The 15,595-nt window shown below is 38.8% G+C and overlaps 1 protein-coding gene across 2 annotated transcripts; it reads left to right on the plus strand.

Annotated features, from left to right (window-relative positions):
* The first annotated feature begins 161 nt into the window (after positions 1-161).
* LOC110975632 (eIF5-mimic protein 1-like) lies at positions 162-15,367 on the plus strand. 2 transcript variants are annotated; one of them, XM_022228254.2, is made up of 15 exons: positions 162-295; positions 2,990-3,075; positions 4,462-4,537; positions 6,230-6,409; positions 6,766-6,875; positions 7,101-7,169; positions 7,376-7,511; positions 7,609-7,718; positions 8,615-8,791; positions 9,105-9,170; positions 10,632-10,712; positions 10,997-11,068; positions 11,719-11,785; positions 12,604-12,726; positions 13,994-15,367. In XM_022228254.2, exons 3-15 carry the CDS (start codon positions 4,477-4,479, stop codon positions 14,011-14,013), a joined length of 1,272 nt encoding a protein of 423 aa, XP_022083946.1. In that variant the 5' UTR covers positions 162-295; positions 2,990-3,075; positions 4,462-4,476; the 3' UTR covers positions 14,014-15,367. The 2 variants fall into 2 exon arrangements, with proteins under 2 accessions (XP_022083946.1, XP_022083956.1); XM_022228264.2 differs by lacking the exon at positions 2,990-3,075 and having other exon boundaries at positions 233-295.
* Positions 15,368-15,595: the final 228 nt, after the last annotated feature.

The following is a 15,595-nucleotide window of genomic DNA, read 5'->3' on the forward strand; positions in this document are numbered from 1 at the left end:
TTGCTTGGTAAAATTTCAGAGAAGGTTCGTAAGGAGCACTTCCTCCACTGGATATCTCCCATCCTGGCCTTCTGTCTTACTTTTTTGTGTGGCCGCACTTGTCTGCATACCTAGTTTATTAATTTTTTGTAAAAGTCGTCATGAGTCATTTGTCCAAAACCTTTATGGGACGAGCTCCCCGCACACGTTGTACGTGAAATACGCGGAATATGCACACTTACTTCCATGTACATATGTACGTGCACACTCGACTCGTACGCCATTGCACGACTGTTGAGTAGGCAAGGGAACTTCCGTAAGTTGCTCCAAGATTGTGTTATATTTTGTGTGAATGTTGGTATCCTTTTTGCTGAAATGTAACTCGGTGGATTGATTAAGGATCCATAATGATAATTACGGAAGCAGTTTTAAATGAGCTCCCTGTTTAATGAAGATTTAGTCGAATTTTAAACTGGAAAACCTTTTTACCTTAGCCTACTTGCTGGTATTCTGCTGTGTTCAGTAATTGGCATAAGCCTACGTGCACGGAAACGGGCACCAGTCGCACATCTTGGAAAACGAACTTTTCTTTTGATTTCAGTAGGCCTACATTCAGAGGATTTTACCCAATGATTTTACTTCTGGTTTAGTGAAAAGGAAATTGTGCCAACATTCCTGTGTTGTGGAAAGAGTGTTCTTTAGTTCTGCACAGTTTATTGTGGTTGGCATAGTAGGCCATGGCCTTTTACTTGGTGTGCTTGGTGGTGTTTTTTTTTTCTTTGTTCATTTGACAGAAAGAAAAAAATTACATGAAGAATGTCTGACCATGCGGGGGGTGGTCACTTCGCCCCTAACCACTTCGCCCCTAACCACTTCGCCCCATTTCCACTTTCCCCATTGATTATTGTTCATTCTGTTCTTCAGAAACAGAGCCATAGGCCTGGATGCAACAAGTAAAAACATAGATGTTTGAGTACCCAAATAACAATCGGAGAATCCAACTTTCAGAGGTCAAAACGGGTTCTGATTTCTCAACCGCCGAACCCAAACTTTTCGGCGAGACCCTCGACAAAGAAAGTTTTTTCTGTGTTTTGTTGTCACTGTGGAAAAACACGTGAGCAAAGTGCTGGTTCCCGCCACACTGCACCTGTGTAAAGGAATGCGTGATGGAGTGTGGCAACCAGTCTATTTATGCCGCGGCAATCGTACATGTACGTGATGAGAAATAACCCCGATGGACAACGCAGTCAATGTTAATTTAATGCTGTAGAGTTTTCTATAATAACTGTGTCTTTTGTGGAACAACCCTCTCAAGTCTCAACCATTTTTTAAGAGGCTTATATTACAACCGAGCACGGACGGCAAAGTGGAAATGGGGGGAAGTGGGGATAGGGCAAAGTCGTTAGGGGCGACATTTGCTGACTGGTATTCTGTGTTGGTGGCAAACAAATGTTAGGACCATATTTCATCATCCGTAAACTTAGTGACCTGCAACAAATTAATGAACATGTTGTGTCAGTAAAACCAAATGAGAAATATGGGGACTCAAAGCCAAGGAAGCATTGGGTTGCATAGTTGCTAGAAGTCTGAGTAACTCGGACTCTAGGAATCGCCTTTCTAACAGTCTAACATTTGGACATGGTCAGGTGACAATACCTTGCATAGGCTTTCCATTCCATTTATTCATTTCACACAAAATAGTTCGTACCCGGAATCAAAATCCTCCAAATTCACGTCCAAAATGGTCTTAAACTGTCTAATGTTCCTAGCTTAGGATTAAGTGAGAATTGGCCTTTCCAATAAATATGGTAAGGTTTATCCCATTTTGGAAGAAAAGAGAAATTTCCCTGTCAAATTGAAAATGCTCTTGTCGTCAAGCTCGAAGTCGCCACCTTGCTCAAATACTGATTTAAATGGTATTTTAATGTCCTGAAGATGATGTCATGTCACGCTGGCCTAGCAGACCATTCACAAAAACCATATCGTGTCGTTATGCACGCTGACACCTGATACCTGAGTGTGTTGATGTCTGGTGTACAGTTTTGATGTGATCACAGCTACCAAACGTTGCAGCATTCAGGAAAACAAACTATGATGTTGTCAGTGCATTGGCCTTGTGTTTAATGTACAGTTACATGTATGTTTAGTGCCCCTGTCCTTTATTAGAAATGAAATTCCGTATGTTTTGAACAGCAAATGACACTCTAGAATAACACCCTGACATTTTTGGATACATCTGCACAGAAGGAAGCAATAGCATGTTGAATGTTTACTACTGTAGTTTAATTAAATTTGTGGAAAGGGGAAGTCCAGCAAACTATGAAGACTACCTGAATCGAGCGGGGGTCCCTTAGTACAATTAATGTTTGTTGCTTGCAGGTATGGATTGATTGTTTGTTGGTTTTTTCTTGACTCGACGTCTATTTCCATATTGCAATGTATGTATCAAATCATACACAGGGTCAATAAGTAAAAGATTTTTGACTACAAGAGTGAAAATTAAATAAGACCATAAGACACTGAAATCAAAGGGGGCAGATGTGGAGGCATCTTCAGAAGACAATGTCTTAGACAGAAATGCTTTATTAAGACAAGAAAGAACCAGACAAGGAAGACTGACAACAGATTATACATGAATGAAAGACAATTGCAGTACAATACAGTCCAAACAAAACAAGCACAAAACAATAGACGAACCAATAGACTGAGATGTAACAAAAATTGGAATTACCAAACACTAGTGATTTCGATTCTGATTTTTGACCACAGCAAAAATACCTTTGGGGTCTTAACTTTTATACAATATGAGACAGTTCTTTCACTTTGAAATTTCACACTGCAATTTAAAATGCAGTGGTCACTTGTTTAGTTGAACTTCAGTCCTTATTTCAGCACACCATTTTTTAGTAAATGAATCTTTGTTATTTTCATCCCTGTAATATCCTGAAAATAGGTTTGTGTTTGTTTATTTTTGTTTTGATGTTTTGTTTTGCTTTTTTCCCCCTCTAAGGTACTGGTCTGAGTGGGCTCTGATTGTAGGTAGAGTAACGGAGGAAATTGTTTGGCAGTGACAAGAAAAGGCTTGTTAAAATCCCAGTGAGTTTTGGTTTTTGTTAGTCCCCTCTTCAAAGACTTTTTTATCGTGAAAGAAAATAGCAATTATTGAAAAAAGTTTAGCTTGGAAACATAAGAAGGGGCTCACATGGCCCAAATGTCAGTTTTTATCTTTGAAGGCCGAAGATAAATACGTTTTGTATTTGTTGAAGGTGGATGAACAGAAATAAGAGTTGAGTTCTAATTAGTTTAAAAAATGTTTTCCAGACTTATACTCTGGATGTGTTCAAAATCATGGAAATAATTGGGTTTCGTGTTTTGATTAGGTTTTTATACCCCAGAAGTGATATTATTTAATATATTATTGAGTGTGTTTGTTGTAACCTTGCTTAGTTAGGACAAGGCTATTACGTCTGGTTTGGTGCAGTTATCAAATGCTTCATTGTCATTTCTAGGAACAGCAACACAAAGTCCAAGGTTAATGGTGTTTCTTAGGCCAATTGCCTTCATTGGCTCTGGGAAGTCCCAGGCTTTTTACCATGAACAGAATGCCAAATACCTCATGGACACACTTGTAGCCTTGAATATGATGTATGGTCATGATAGCATAGTTGTCTGCACTTTGTAGCAGTGTACAGCAAGAATGATGACAAGCATTGGGCTATGAGTCAGTGATTCTAACCAATGAAATCACACTGCTGACTTGCTGTTTTCCGACAGGTCAATGCCAGCTATCATGGGATAACATTCAAAGGGGAACTGTTTTGGTGCTGTGTTTTGGGTACATGTGATTTCAAAGATGATTGTATACATGGCCATTATTGACTTAATGTCTAATACATGTCCCTGACATGTTTACTTTTAATTGGGGATGACTTGATTTTCACTCTGTTGTACTCGTGTCCATGACTGGACTGTCTACTTCATGTCACGTGGAACTTCTGTGACTTGAATGTTCAACTCGGGGAATTTCACAATGAATGGTTCTTGATGTCAAATTGATTTCGCATTCATGAGAGAGCAAGTGATCTTTCATGAACAGGCATGCATCTTTTCATTGGATCAGCTGATTTCTTTCTTTTTCACTTCCCACTCATGCCATTGAAAATAAAAAAACACTGAATAAAGTCTTGTAAAGATTGGAATTTCCTCCTTTTTTCCAGAGTCCAAGTTGCATGCCTGCATGAAGCCAAGTTTTAAAATAAGCTGGTTTGATAACTGAATAAAACATGTTGTTTATTTTTAAAGTGGCCATGTTTCTAAAGTGAAGTGCTCTGAAAGTACCAAAGTCACTGCAAGTGTTCGGTCATTCCCTAAGCCTTACTTAGCTTGAGTCTGAGCAGCTGTTTGGACATCTGTTGTTTTGACCTCATATTGATGAGAGATTTAGTACTATTTAACATTTAGTGTTTCTTCTTTTCCTCGCAGCAAACACTTTTATTTATGAGTAATAAGCAGCCCAAACCCGTCCTCACAGGTCAGCGGATCAGGACCCGGAAACGGGGTAAGTCACTTGGCTGAAAAAGACCAACCAAAAACATTTGGGAGGAATAAAAATAAATCGATGGAAGCTAATTTTTAACCTTCAGAAAAGTGAATCTGTGCTGAATGTGCCAAAGGATACACACGCAGTGCTGTACATGTACAGTGTGCACTTCAGATCCGGATGTGTAATGCTTTTCTTCTTGTTCATGTGTACAGCTTGATGCACAGGCACAGGCACAGATTGACTACAATAAAATTAAAATAAAACAGAAATTATGAGTACGGTACATCCGATGTCTAGGTGATAATAATACATGTATGTGTGCCCACATTGAACATGTAAATATACATGCACCCAATGTCTACTTCGACCTCAATTATAGCTTGCACTTAGGTGTATGTAAGTGACACTAATACATGTATCTAAGTTCCCCTAAAAGAGTATGATGCCCAATATTTAAGATAGACAAAGTTACAAAAACCCCATAATTTTAACTATAGCTCCAATATGTAGGCCTCCCATGTGCGTATTTGTATTATTTACCATTTACAATAAAGTATTCCACCGATGTAACAGCATTGCCTAAATGAGTGAGTTTCAGCTTATACAAGACTTTAACTAACCCAGTAATTACTAAATCAAATTCTTTAATTTAATATGAGAATTCTGAGATTAATGAGCTCTAACCGTTTAATAAACTTCGGCAGGATGGGCGAATCAAAATCTGTCAGATGCAAAACATGATGGAGCCATCTTATTTCAGTGCTGTTTTTTATGGTCCCAGCTTATAGCGCCCTCAATGGGGTAGAAATCAAAAATGGGTTTGGCCGCTACACGTGCTCTTTTGAGTTTTCTGGCCTCGTGATTGTTGTCTGCTCATTTAGTCATGTCCTTTGAAACGACATCTAAAAAAAAGCCCTTTGAAACCAGACATTGACAAATCAGGAGACAGCCAAGCTAGGACCAACTGACATAGTTAAATGTCCACACAGTATTTCACAGGTTTGAAGTTTGAAGCAAGGTACTTGTTTTTGCTGGAATCTGGAAGTTGTTGAAAGTGATCCACTTCAGTTACCTAACTCATTAATTTTGGTGATATTATTTCTGTTTGTGCAAAATGATGTGACAGTTTATCCATTCTCTGAGCTTTGTCCTGACACGTCCTGAGACCTCCAGTTCCATTGTCTGTTGGAGGTCAGTGTTCTACTGGCTTTCTTCTGGACATTGGTGGCTGGACCTTCGGTTAGTTGGCTGGACAGGGAAGCCTGGTCACATCTTGGGTGCAGTGTGCTTTTTAGGACACTAGCCTTTGATAATCTGACCCTGACTTCTTGAGCCCAGTGAAGACATGTAAACTTTCTGATTGCCATCCTCTCCGAGCGGGAACAAAGGAAGGCGTGTTTTTAAACAAAATTGACGGTTCTTTGGTGCGAACTCACCGCATAGGCGTGCAAGTTTCTGTGTTTGACGCAGAAAACGCTAAGTATGCGTAATGAATTTATTCTGGAATGTATGGTCTTCGCTTGCATGCCAAAGGTCTACAAGAACCCAGTTGAAAGACTTGGCACCAACCTGTCTTTCTTTCGTCAGTGAGGGTGCACTTCAGCTCTGGCCAGATTGGCTCATTTCAAAAATTTCAGCTTGTACAAGGACCAATATTCGTAGATAGTCAACATCAATCACAGTTTTCTTTTCCTTGATTATTGACAGATGAGAAAGAGAAGTACGACCCTAATGGATTTCGTGACATTCTGGTGAATGGTCTTAATGATATCAATGTAAGTAATCTGGATGAGGTCACCAAGTATCTAGATGGTGCTGGCAGCAAGCTCGACTACAAACGTTACTGGGAGACACTCTTTGATATTCTCTTAGCTGGAGGCATCTTAGGTAGGTGTGTTAAAGACACTAAGTCATATCGTAGGTTTGATTGAGGTGTCGTTTTAACATTTTTCAAATGACACTATCTGGTGATCCTAGTGCAGTTGAAAAGGAACTGTGCTTCTTTCAAAGTCAGACAAGGTGGTGTTTGTCTTGCCTTGTCCATGATTGACAAAACAGTGTTGGGGTCTTTGTAGTGGTTTGACATGAGGTCAGCGCTTACGAGTGCATTAGAAAGAAAAACAGTACAAGAGTGTGCCTTTATACTATAGTCTCTTGTAGTATTTGTGTAGTGCCTATGATGTGAAACTTACTGCTTTGACTCCTGGTATTTGACCTACATAGTTTATTTCTATCTTCTTTAGCCCCTGGAGGTTCACTCCTTCAAGATGACGACAAGAAAGAGACTACCATCAGTAAGTTCTGCCTCTTCTCAGCGGAGGAGACCACCGAGGCTATTAAGGGTGTGGCCATGGTAAGAAGATCTTCCAGCAAGTTGAATCAATGGCATTGACCAGTTAGCTGTTGATTGGAATACATTGTGGCAGTACAACCATGCTTTTGCACATTCAGTTGAAAATTGGTCACTGGCACTCTGCACCCACCACTCATAGGCCAGTACCCGTATGGTATGTAGGGTAAGATTTCCTGACTAGGCTGCGTGGCACTGAAAGGCTCATTTTGTTTGTTTTTTCAACAGGTGTTCCAGAGATTGACAAGGCGTTACAGGTACTTGGGCAAGAAATTGGAGGATGATGAAATGAAGAAGGTGAACAGTTTTTCTTTTGAGAGCACCGTAATCATACTATTCTAAAACAGATTTCTAATTTAGTTTTTAACTTGTACTTAATAATTGCTTATCAGTCGAGCAAATTTAGCTAAGTATAATCGAAATTGCCCGTTGCGTTTGGTATAGCATTTTAGGTTACAAACCCTCAATCAGTAACCAACAAGTTTCCCCTCTCATCTGTCTAGATCCTGTCGTTTCTGAAGACCTTCAGTCAGTCAGAGCGCAACAAGTTGGCCATATTTACAGGGTTGTTTCTCTGTACAGGCGATAATCCTGCCAAATGCCTCGAGAGCTTGTACACCGAAACTCTAGTCAAGGAAGGTAAGGCAGACTCTGGGTTTTTTGTTGTCCAATAATTTTTGTCACGATCATACAAACTGGAGACTCAAATTCTCTTTGCTGTGTTGACCTTTGTCAGGGATTTCCCTGGAGTTCTTTAAGGTGATGTTCCACACTTGGCTCGGGGAGAAGGATATGAGCAGTATTGCCAATGTCCTCCGCAAGGCTTCCATGGATCGTAGGCTGCTGGTAAGTTGGCAGTAATCATCAGCTTAAACTAAACTTGAAACTAAAACGTTGAATTAGTTTTCAAAACTGGAACAAAATATCAAAGTATCCTTACCATGCCCCTGCTTTGAAGAACAAAAGTATGTGAGACTATGTCTGGAGCAAAATTACAAGAATATAGTGTGAACAGTAGCCTTGGTGAAGATGCCTTGTTAGCTTATTTGCTCTCATTACATCAGATTACATGAACCTTTATTTTGGTTTGATTACACATCCAGTGTATATAAAAGGTAGCATTGCGTACGACAAGATCCTTCAACCAGGATCTCTTTGGCCATACAGATGTCTGCCAAAAATGTATGTGACCCCTCTGTAAAAAGGGTAGTACGGAACACTGCTATTTCTTGCCAAGGCTTGTTCTACGTAGAGAGGGTGAAAACCAGATGAAAACTGTAACTGTTTACTTCTTGGTTTATTGGCTTGTATTAAATCAATATCTTCATAATTTATTACCAGAAATAATAATATTGATGAATAAAGGTAAAAAAAAATGAAAGTTTTGTGTCCATTTTATTTGTCTTTTGTTTGACTGTGTCAGTTTGGGGGAAGAAACCCCCCAAACATTACGCCATCACTGTGTATGATATAATTATGCAAAAATCAGGATATCTCCAGATTGCAACATGCCACAGGATTCAAACTTGCACTAAAGTAAGAGCTTATAATGTAACCAATTCAAATGTGTATGTAACTAATTTTGAAAAAAAAAGTCTCATAATACCCATTTTTGCGGAGACCGTCACATATTGGAATTCAACTGTGTATAACTGTGAAGCATGTGATGCAGAAAAAAAGATTAAAAGTATTAGAAGTCTGTCTTATGATTTCTTTGTCGGTGTCTTCTGCTTGATTTGTAGGAGGTTATCCCTAGTACTAAGAGGTCTGAAGAATACTTTGAGAAATGTTTCAACGAGGCGGGATTAGATCAGCTTGTCACCTTCCAGAGGAATATGTTACATGATGACAATAAGAACTCCTTCATGACTGAGCTGAAAGAACTGATGGAGAAAGAAAACCCTCCTACCGCCAAAGAGGTAAACTTTGACAAGGGAGTGTAATGCTTCAAATGGAAGATTTATATTTATTTACAAGATTATATTCAAGGTGGTGTTTATTAAAACCTTCATTATGATTGATTTAGTAACGCTTAACAGTCTGCAGTCTGCCAATTTCAATCAGATTTTACATACACCTTAGGGGTTAGGGATAATTAAGATATAACTGTGAACTTTACAAGTTCATTCCATTTTAGGTAATCAGCTGGTTGTTAAAAATGTGGGCAGAGTTCTTGTCCTTTTCCCTCTTGCTAAAGGATAAGTTTCTTTTTTTTCCGCCTTATTTTCATAGTTGGTAGGAATTTGCTCCGAGATGAAGACCAAGACATTACTCTCTGAGCCTGAAGTGGTCAAACTGGTAAGGAACGAACACATTTTTCCTCTGACCTAGGTCATTTATACTTAAGTCCTGATGACAAGTTTATTTTACAGTTCCTTATCTGTTAAATTTATGTAAACACAGTCCACGGAACCAATTAAAGGTACACAATGCCGTGCGTTACAAGTGTGTGCGAAAAGGCTACAACCTTGAAGCCCAACTCCAACTATGCTAACTTTCCTCATTGAATCCAATTCAGAAAAGCCAAATCTAATACAGGTGGCACATATCAATATCTCCCTTGCGATACACATTTTTGTGTTAATAAATACAGTTTTTATACCCATTTCTCCTGCGAGTCCAGCCTGGTATTGTAAAAATGGTTGTGTCATCACGACTCATTAGCATCTAATGCATATTAATTTTTGTGATGCATTACCATGGAGAGGAAATACAGTGCATGCACATTAGGAATGCATAGCCACAGAGGGCAGCATAAACTTGAAGAATGCTCTCATTCTTTGGAAACTCAAAAGAATTTCAGTCCTAGTTCTTTTGCAGAATTTTCTGTGCGTATTACATTTTACAAATTTTGTTTCTCAACAACCAGTGGTCAGATTATGGAAAGTTTTCATAAAACTTGAATACACTGAATTCCAAGTTTCAGCAAAATTACCAAAAATACAGATGCAATACAGACATGATTTGGTAATGAATATATGATTTATTACACACTAAATACAATAATAGTTTATTTCCCAAACTTTTAAAACCGTTGGAGTTGGTCTTTAATAAAAATTGTAAGCCACTTTTTGAAACAACTGAAGACGTGCTGCCCTGAGAATGATGTTATTTACCCGATAGACTTCTGATGTTGGCTTAAGACACCAGCACTGAAGTCAAAATCTTACTGACTCAGGACAGAAGGAAAGCATCAGTCAGAAACTGTCAGTGACATTTATACCAAGAAACTTTTACCAAATCTATATGCAGTTGACCCTTAAAGAGCAGAAGGGAACTTCCCCTCCTTCCTATTTCTTCTGATATTGCTGCAGTGTTAGTTTTTCATGAGCTAAACCTCTACAAGTATTTTCAGTAACTCTTTGCAGTCATTATGACTCCACTTCTGTGAAAATCAATTCTACCATTCTCGTTTACTGCCCATTTTTCCAAGACAGGGGGGGGGGAAATGTATACCTTAACCACTGCTGTGCTCATTGCATGCCGGCTAGCATGCATGTGGCCTTGAACTTTACGTGACTGTATTGGATTAAATTGAAACTTTACATTTATACTGATAAGGAGTGTTCTACATGCATGGCAAGTTTGAAAAAAAGTGGGAACGGAACAACCAAGTTTTCAGGGAGGGGCCAGAATCTGCTACCCCGGGCTGTGAGATGGCCCAACGTAACCCAGCTCTTTTAGGGTTGAGGAGTTAAATGGTAATGTAGTTGAAATACTGAATGTGTTGTTAAGATTAAAACCTGTGTTTTGTGTCAGATCTGGAACTGTATCATGGACATAGTAGAATGGAACAAGAAGGAAGAGTTGATTACTGACCAGGCGTTGAGACACATCAAGGTATGCTTGCCACTTGTAACCTTTGCCCACCAACTTCCACAATTTGTGTCGCACACCAGAACAGTTTTCATCCTAGTATGTCACAAGAAGATATGTTCTGAATATGTTGAATAGTTGTGATTAGAATGCCAAACAACAACCTGCCCAGGTTTTCAGAATTCAACAATTTGTACCGGAATTTGTAACAGGGCAAAAGTGCATTTAAGCCACGAGTTCAATTCATACAGTGCCATTGTTTATGCGGGAGTTAATTCCTATGCTTTCTGTTTTTCTGCCTTACGTAGCCTTACGCCCCTCTGCTTGCTGGCTTCACTTCTCAGGCAAGCACAGAATTGACTCTTCTCTATGAAATCCAGGTGAGTGCTACAAGTCACCTCCAATTCACCTGTTCTTCAAGTCTCTGTCTTTGTTGTATACGTCAGCCTGTTGTATTGACAATGCACGCTGCTCCATTGATGGCAGCTCAAAACGACTGGATGGTCCAATTTAAGAACGTTTGCCCATTTGTGTGATGAGAATGTCTCGTCACTTTTCCAAGAGTAGCACAAAGAAAATCCGTTGTAACATTGCTCTGCTTCCACCTAAAATATTCTTTTTTCCCAAATGACGTATATAGGAATCAGAATAGTTTTGAGAACCTGTCTTTTAAGGGTTCATCCTTTGTAAATTGAGCAGTGTTTCCACATTTTTTTCCTATTTATATGCGTGTGCTATCTTTTCGACCTATTGTCCCTAGAATGATGTTTCAGCCCGATAGACCTGAGGCTGGCTTAAGACACCTCCGATGAAGTCAGTATTGTCTTTCTGACTGGGGACAAATAACATTCTGTCGGACTTGTTCAGTATTAACAAGAACTATGGACAACCTTTTTCAGTAACCAAGGGGTTTATTTCACACAAAACTGATCCTACCATCAGGCCATATTTGGAGTTAGAGAAGCTGTGTTTGTAATTGGATTTATAGGAGTAGCTGACCATCTCTCACTTTTTCAAAATGTCTTTTCAGGATTACTGTTACACCAACATCAGCTTCATGAAGACCTTCCAGAAAATTGTGGTTCTTCTCTATAAAAGTGAGTCTTTCTAGCAATTCTTCAACCTGCAAGCACTTCTGTTCTCATTCATCTGGTATTCCTTATACAGTCGACTCTTGGTAATACGAGCTCGGGTAAGATGGGACTCCGGTTTAGACGAGCGTATTTGTCAGTCCCGACTGAACTGTGCACATTCCTATGAGGGAGAAAATGTGTAATACGAGCTCGGATGTTACAAGATTTCGCTTAAGATGAGCTTTTTTTTGTCAGTGGTCGAGTGCAAATCTATTGTTATCTGTCTATTGAGCACAAGCTTTTTGGAAGGCAACTTGTCAATCAGCCAGTCCATTCAATTTTGAAAGGCACTTCCGTAATTTATACGTGTACAGTAGAACAGCGCTGCAGTTTTCCCTCAGCAAATCAAGCCGTTTGTGTCCGGTGCTGCAAGAGAGACAAACAATGGGCATTTGCAGTTCCCGTACCCAACGTAGAAATTCTGTGTGGCGGCTCTCGCACCGCCTGAGTACAAGTGAGTGCAGCCAAAGTGCTGCAGTACTTAGGACAGTGGGGAACAAAAAAAATCTTTTGTTTGATTCCCCGCCCCCAAAAAATTCCCCAAGACTAAAATTGTGTTCCGTAACCAAATACCCGGCCCAAAAACGTATTAACGAAAGTCGACTGTAACTGCTTTCTTTTTTATGTCTTGTAATTATTCAGGTATGAAGAGCTAGTTCTTAATTTGAACAAGTGATACATTTTCTGTTTCAGTGTAAGTTCACAGCTTTCATGAATACGGGTTAATTAGCACTAAAAGCAGTAATGACAAGTTCCATGTACTCGGTATTTTTATTTTGTAGCTGATGTTTTGTCGGAGGAGACCATCTTGAAATGGAACAAGGAGATCCACGTTGGCAAAGGCAAGAGTGTCTTCTTGAATCACCTTCAGCAGTTTGTGGAATGGCTGGAGAATGCTGAGGAAGGTAGGTGCTAATTTGACCTTTAACTTGTGTTCTGCCCGCAGTTTGTAATTCAAGTACTGTAAGTTTGGGTCGTAAATCATTATTTGTGGTGAATTATTCTGACGAGATAGTCTTATGAATGTAACTCAATCCATGAGTGATTGACCATTTTCCTTTGCAATGGACCTATGCCCTTTGTGGTTGACCCATGCTTTTTTTGGTTGACCTATGCCTTTTTTGGTTGACCTGTGCCCTTGTGGCTTTTCTGTGCCTTCTGTGTTTGACACATGCTCTTTAGGAGTCAAGTTTGACGATTTTGGTGCACTGATTTTCTTGTGTTTCGTACCTTACAGCTTTAAACTCTTTAGAGTAAATACATTATTGCCATTGACAAAGCTCAAGAAACTTACGATATAGACACCTTGGACCATATGGTTATAGAGAGTGAGTCACCCTAAAAGTTCTGCTTCCGATTACGTGCCTCTCAAAAATTGGGTTGATAGGTCAGGAATATTGGGGTAGAGAGTCAGTATTTGTGCTAATTGATGGGATAAAAAGCAGCCAAAATTGCTACCAAAAATGATGAAAACTTGCCTTAATCAATGGGCAAATACTTACAGTCGATGATTAGCATGCGTGGTGCATCTAGAGGGATGGATGACAAACCTTGTACTGCGACAGGATGCATAGACTGGTTGCTGCATTTCCATCAACCTTTTTGTCAATGGTACAGTGGAAACCAGTGTGGCATTGCTTCAGTGCATTGAAAATCAGTGCGCATGTGTGTTTACTATGGATAGTGAAATGCGAGGGAACTTGTGGATATAACAGAAGTTTTTTCAAGAGTGGCGAATGTAAGTAGGAAAACATGGAAATACAAGCATTTGGACGTGAAAAACAATTGTTGAGAGGTGTTTTGTGAAAACAGAAAACGCAACAGGATTTTTTTTTTTTTTAGAAAATTCCTTTCTCTAACTTTCTGATAAAAATTCTAGGGTTATGCCAAAAATTTGGAATGGTTGGTAAACTAGAAGCAGAAGGTTTTTTTGCCCGAGCCTATTTCAGAGTCAGAGTTTACAAGCACAACTCACCAGGATTTAATTGAAAAGACCACCCACAATTTCTACCTCCATTGCGTTGCTGTGTGGTATTTCATCATGATTAGTAGAGAGAAGATTGGGATTTATATAACCTTGCATTCTGTAATCAATCTCATGGATTGATACTAGACGTTACTAATCTCCAAGCAGGTGATATCATCTTTTTTATATCTTCTGTCATTGTTTAGAGTCTGACGAGGATGACTAGGTCAACGCCCAGTTCCCTACCTCTCAGACAAGACAGCTTATGACTGGAAAAGAAATTTAGAAATGGCTCTTGGGGCTACAGTAGTTGTAGACAATAATGGTTAATTATGCAATATTTGTCTCTGTAAAAGATCTCTCAATAGTGGTGTATATGTGATACTTTTGTTTAAACTACCCCTCCTGTTTTTAATGATACTTTAGTTTACAGTTCATAGAGTAAATTTGTATGCATATTTTTGGATGGACTGCACTTGGAACCAACCACATTCCTTTCTAAGTATTTTGAGTATTTTGAGTTTGGCTGGAGGTTAGAACTGAACCCGATGAAGTTGCTTTTCCCGTAATGCTTTCTTCTTAAAAATATCAGAGGCCTTGTTTTGGGTGATGATGGAAAAATGTGCAAGGAAATTTGCCTACATAAATACTCAGAATTGTTAGTGTGGGTACTTATTTTGATAGTATTTTTAAAGTATCGATGATATTGTTTGTAGTGTCTTAAGGAACCTGTATTAAGAAACTTTTAGTCCCCCATTAAGAATTAAATCTTAACATGGCAGGCATTTTTTTTCTAATATTAACATCAAAACAGTGTACTTCCATTTTCTTTGTACCAATTTGAATCACAAGTGAAGTCAGATGAGATGGAAGTTTGCAGATAGTTACCAGTATGAGGTAATTTCATCTCCAGCTCATATTTGCCATTTCTTTGATGCACATTTGTGTTTGAATGTTCAGTGGATTGGTGCCCTTTTAAAAATATCGTTCTCCATTTTTTGTGGGAGGGGGGAGAGGCGTGATCGATAATTTGATTTTTTAGGTGTCAATTCAGCTGTAATTTACGCCATTGCTTTTCAAAATAAGTTCATAATTGAATTGACTTGAGAAGAGATTAAACTTATTTCACAAACCATCATTTTTCTTTGACTGACCTGTTCTGGCCTGTTGCCTTATGTTATCTATTGTAGAGACTAACACATAACCTCGCACCGTGTTGTTACTGCCTGTTTTGATCTTTGCTAGTTGGGGGGCGAATGAAGTTCCATATCATTAACTCAGTTTTATTGTCTATGGATTTTTTTGTGTTACATCATCTCTTCATTAATTTCTGCAACTTCTGTTAAGTGTCTAGCAAGTTTAATAACCCATTTTCTACGATAGATGATACACTTGTATCTATCATGAAAATGCAGAGTTTCATCTATTTTTGTGGTTATTTAACTTAAAAACCACATAATTGGTTCTATTTTTGTGAGGGGGTGTTTTAAGATTTGTCTGTGTGAGACATTTTGTTCTGATTTTGGTTTATTTGAGTTCAAGGTAAAATAAATTTGCTAGGTGATAATGTGTCCATTTTATTTGGTCTCAGTTTCCCGGTTTATTTAGTTAATTATTTTTAAGAACTCGTTGAATATTCAGCATTATTTGGATTACCATTGTAAGTGAAATTGGCTCTAGCTCTTGTGATTGTGAATATTGTCCGAGTGTAAATCTTCGGGGTTTGATGATTTACAATTTTGACAAGAATTAGTCTTAAAAGGCGACGAGCTACTGCTGGTCCTGAATATTATCAGAACACTATTAAT

The sequence above is a fragment of the Acanthaster planci genome, linkage group LG08 (assembly GCF_054643075.1).
Source record: "Acanthaster planci isolate LZ-2023a linkage group LG08, COTS_SCS, whole genome shotgun sequence".
NCBI classification, from domain to species: Eukaryota; Metazoa; Echinodermata; class Asteroidea; order Valvatida; family Acanthasteridae; genus Acanthaster; species Acanthaster planci.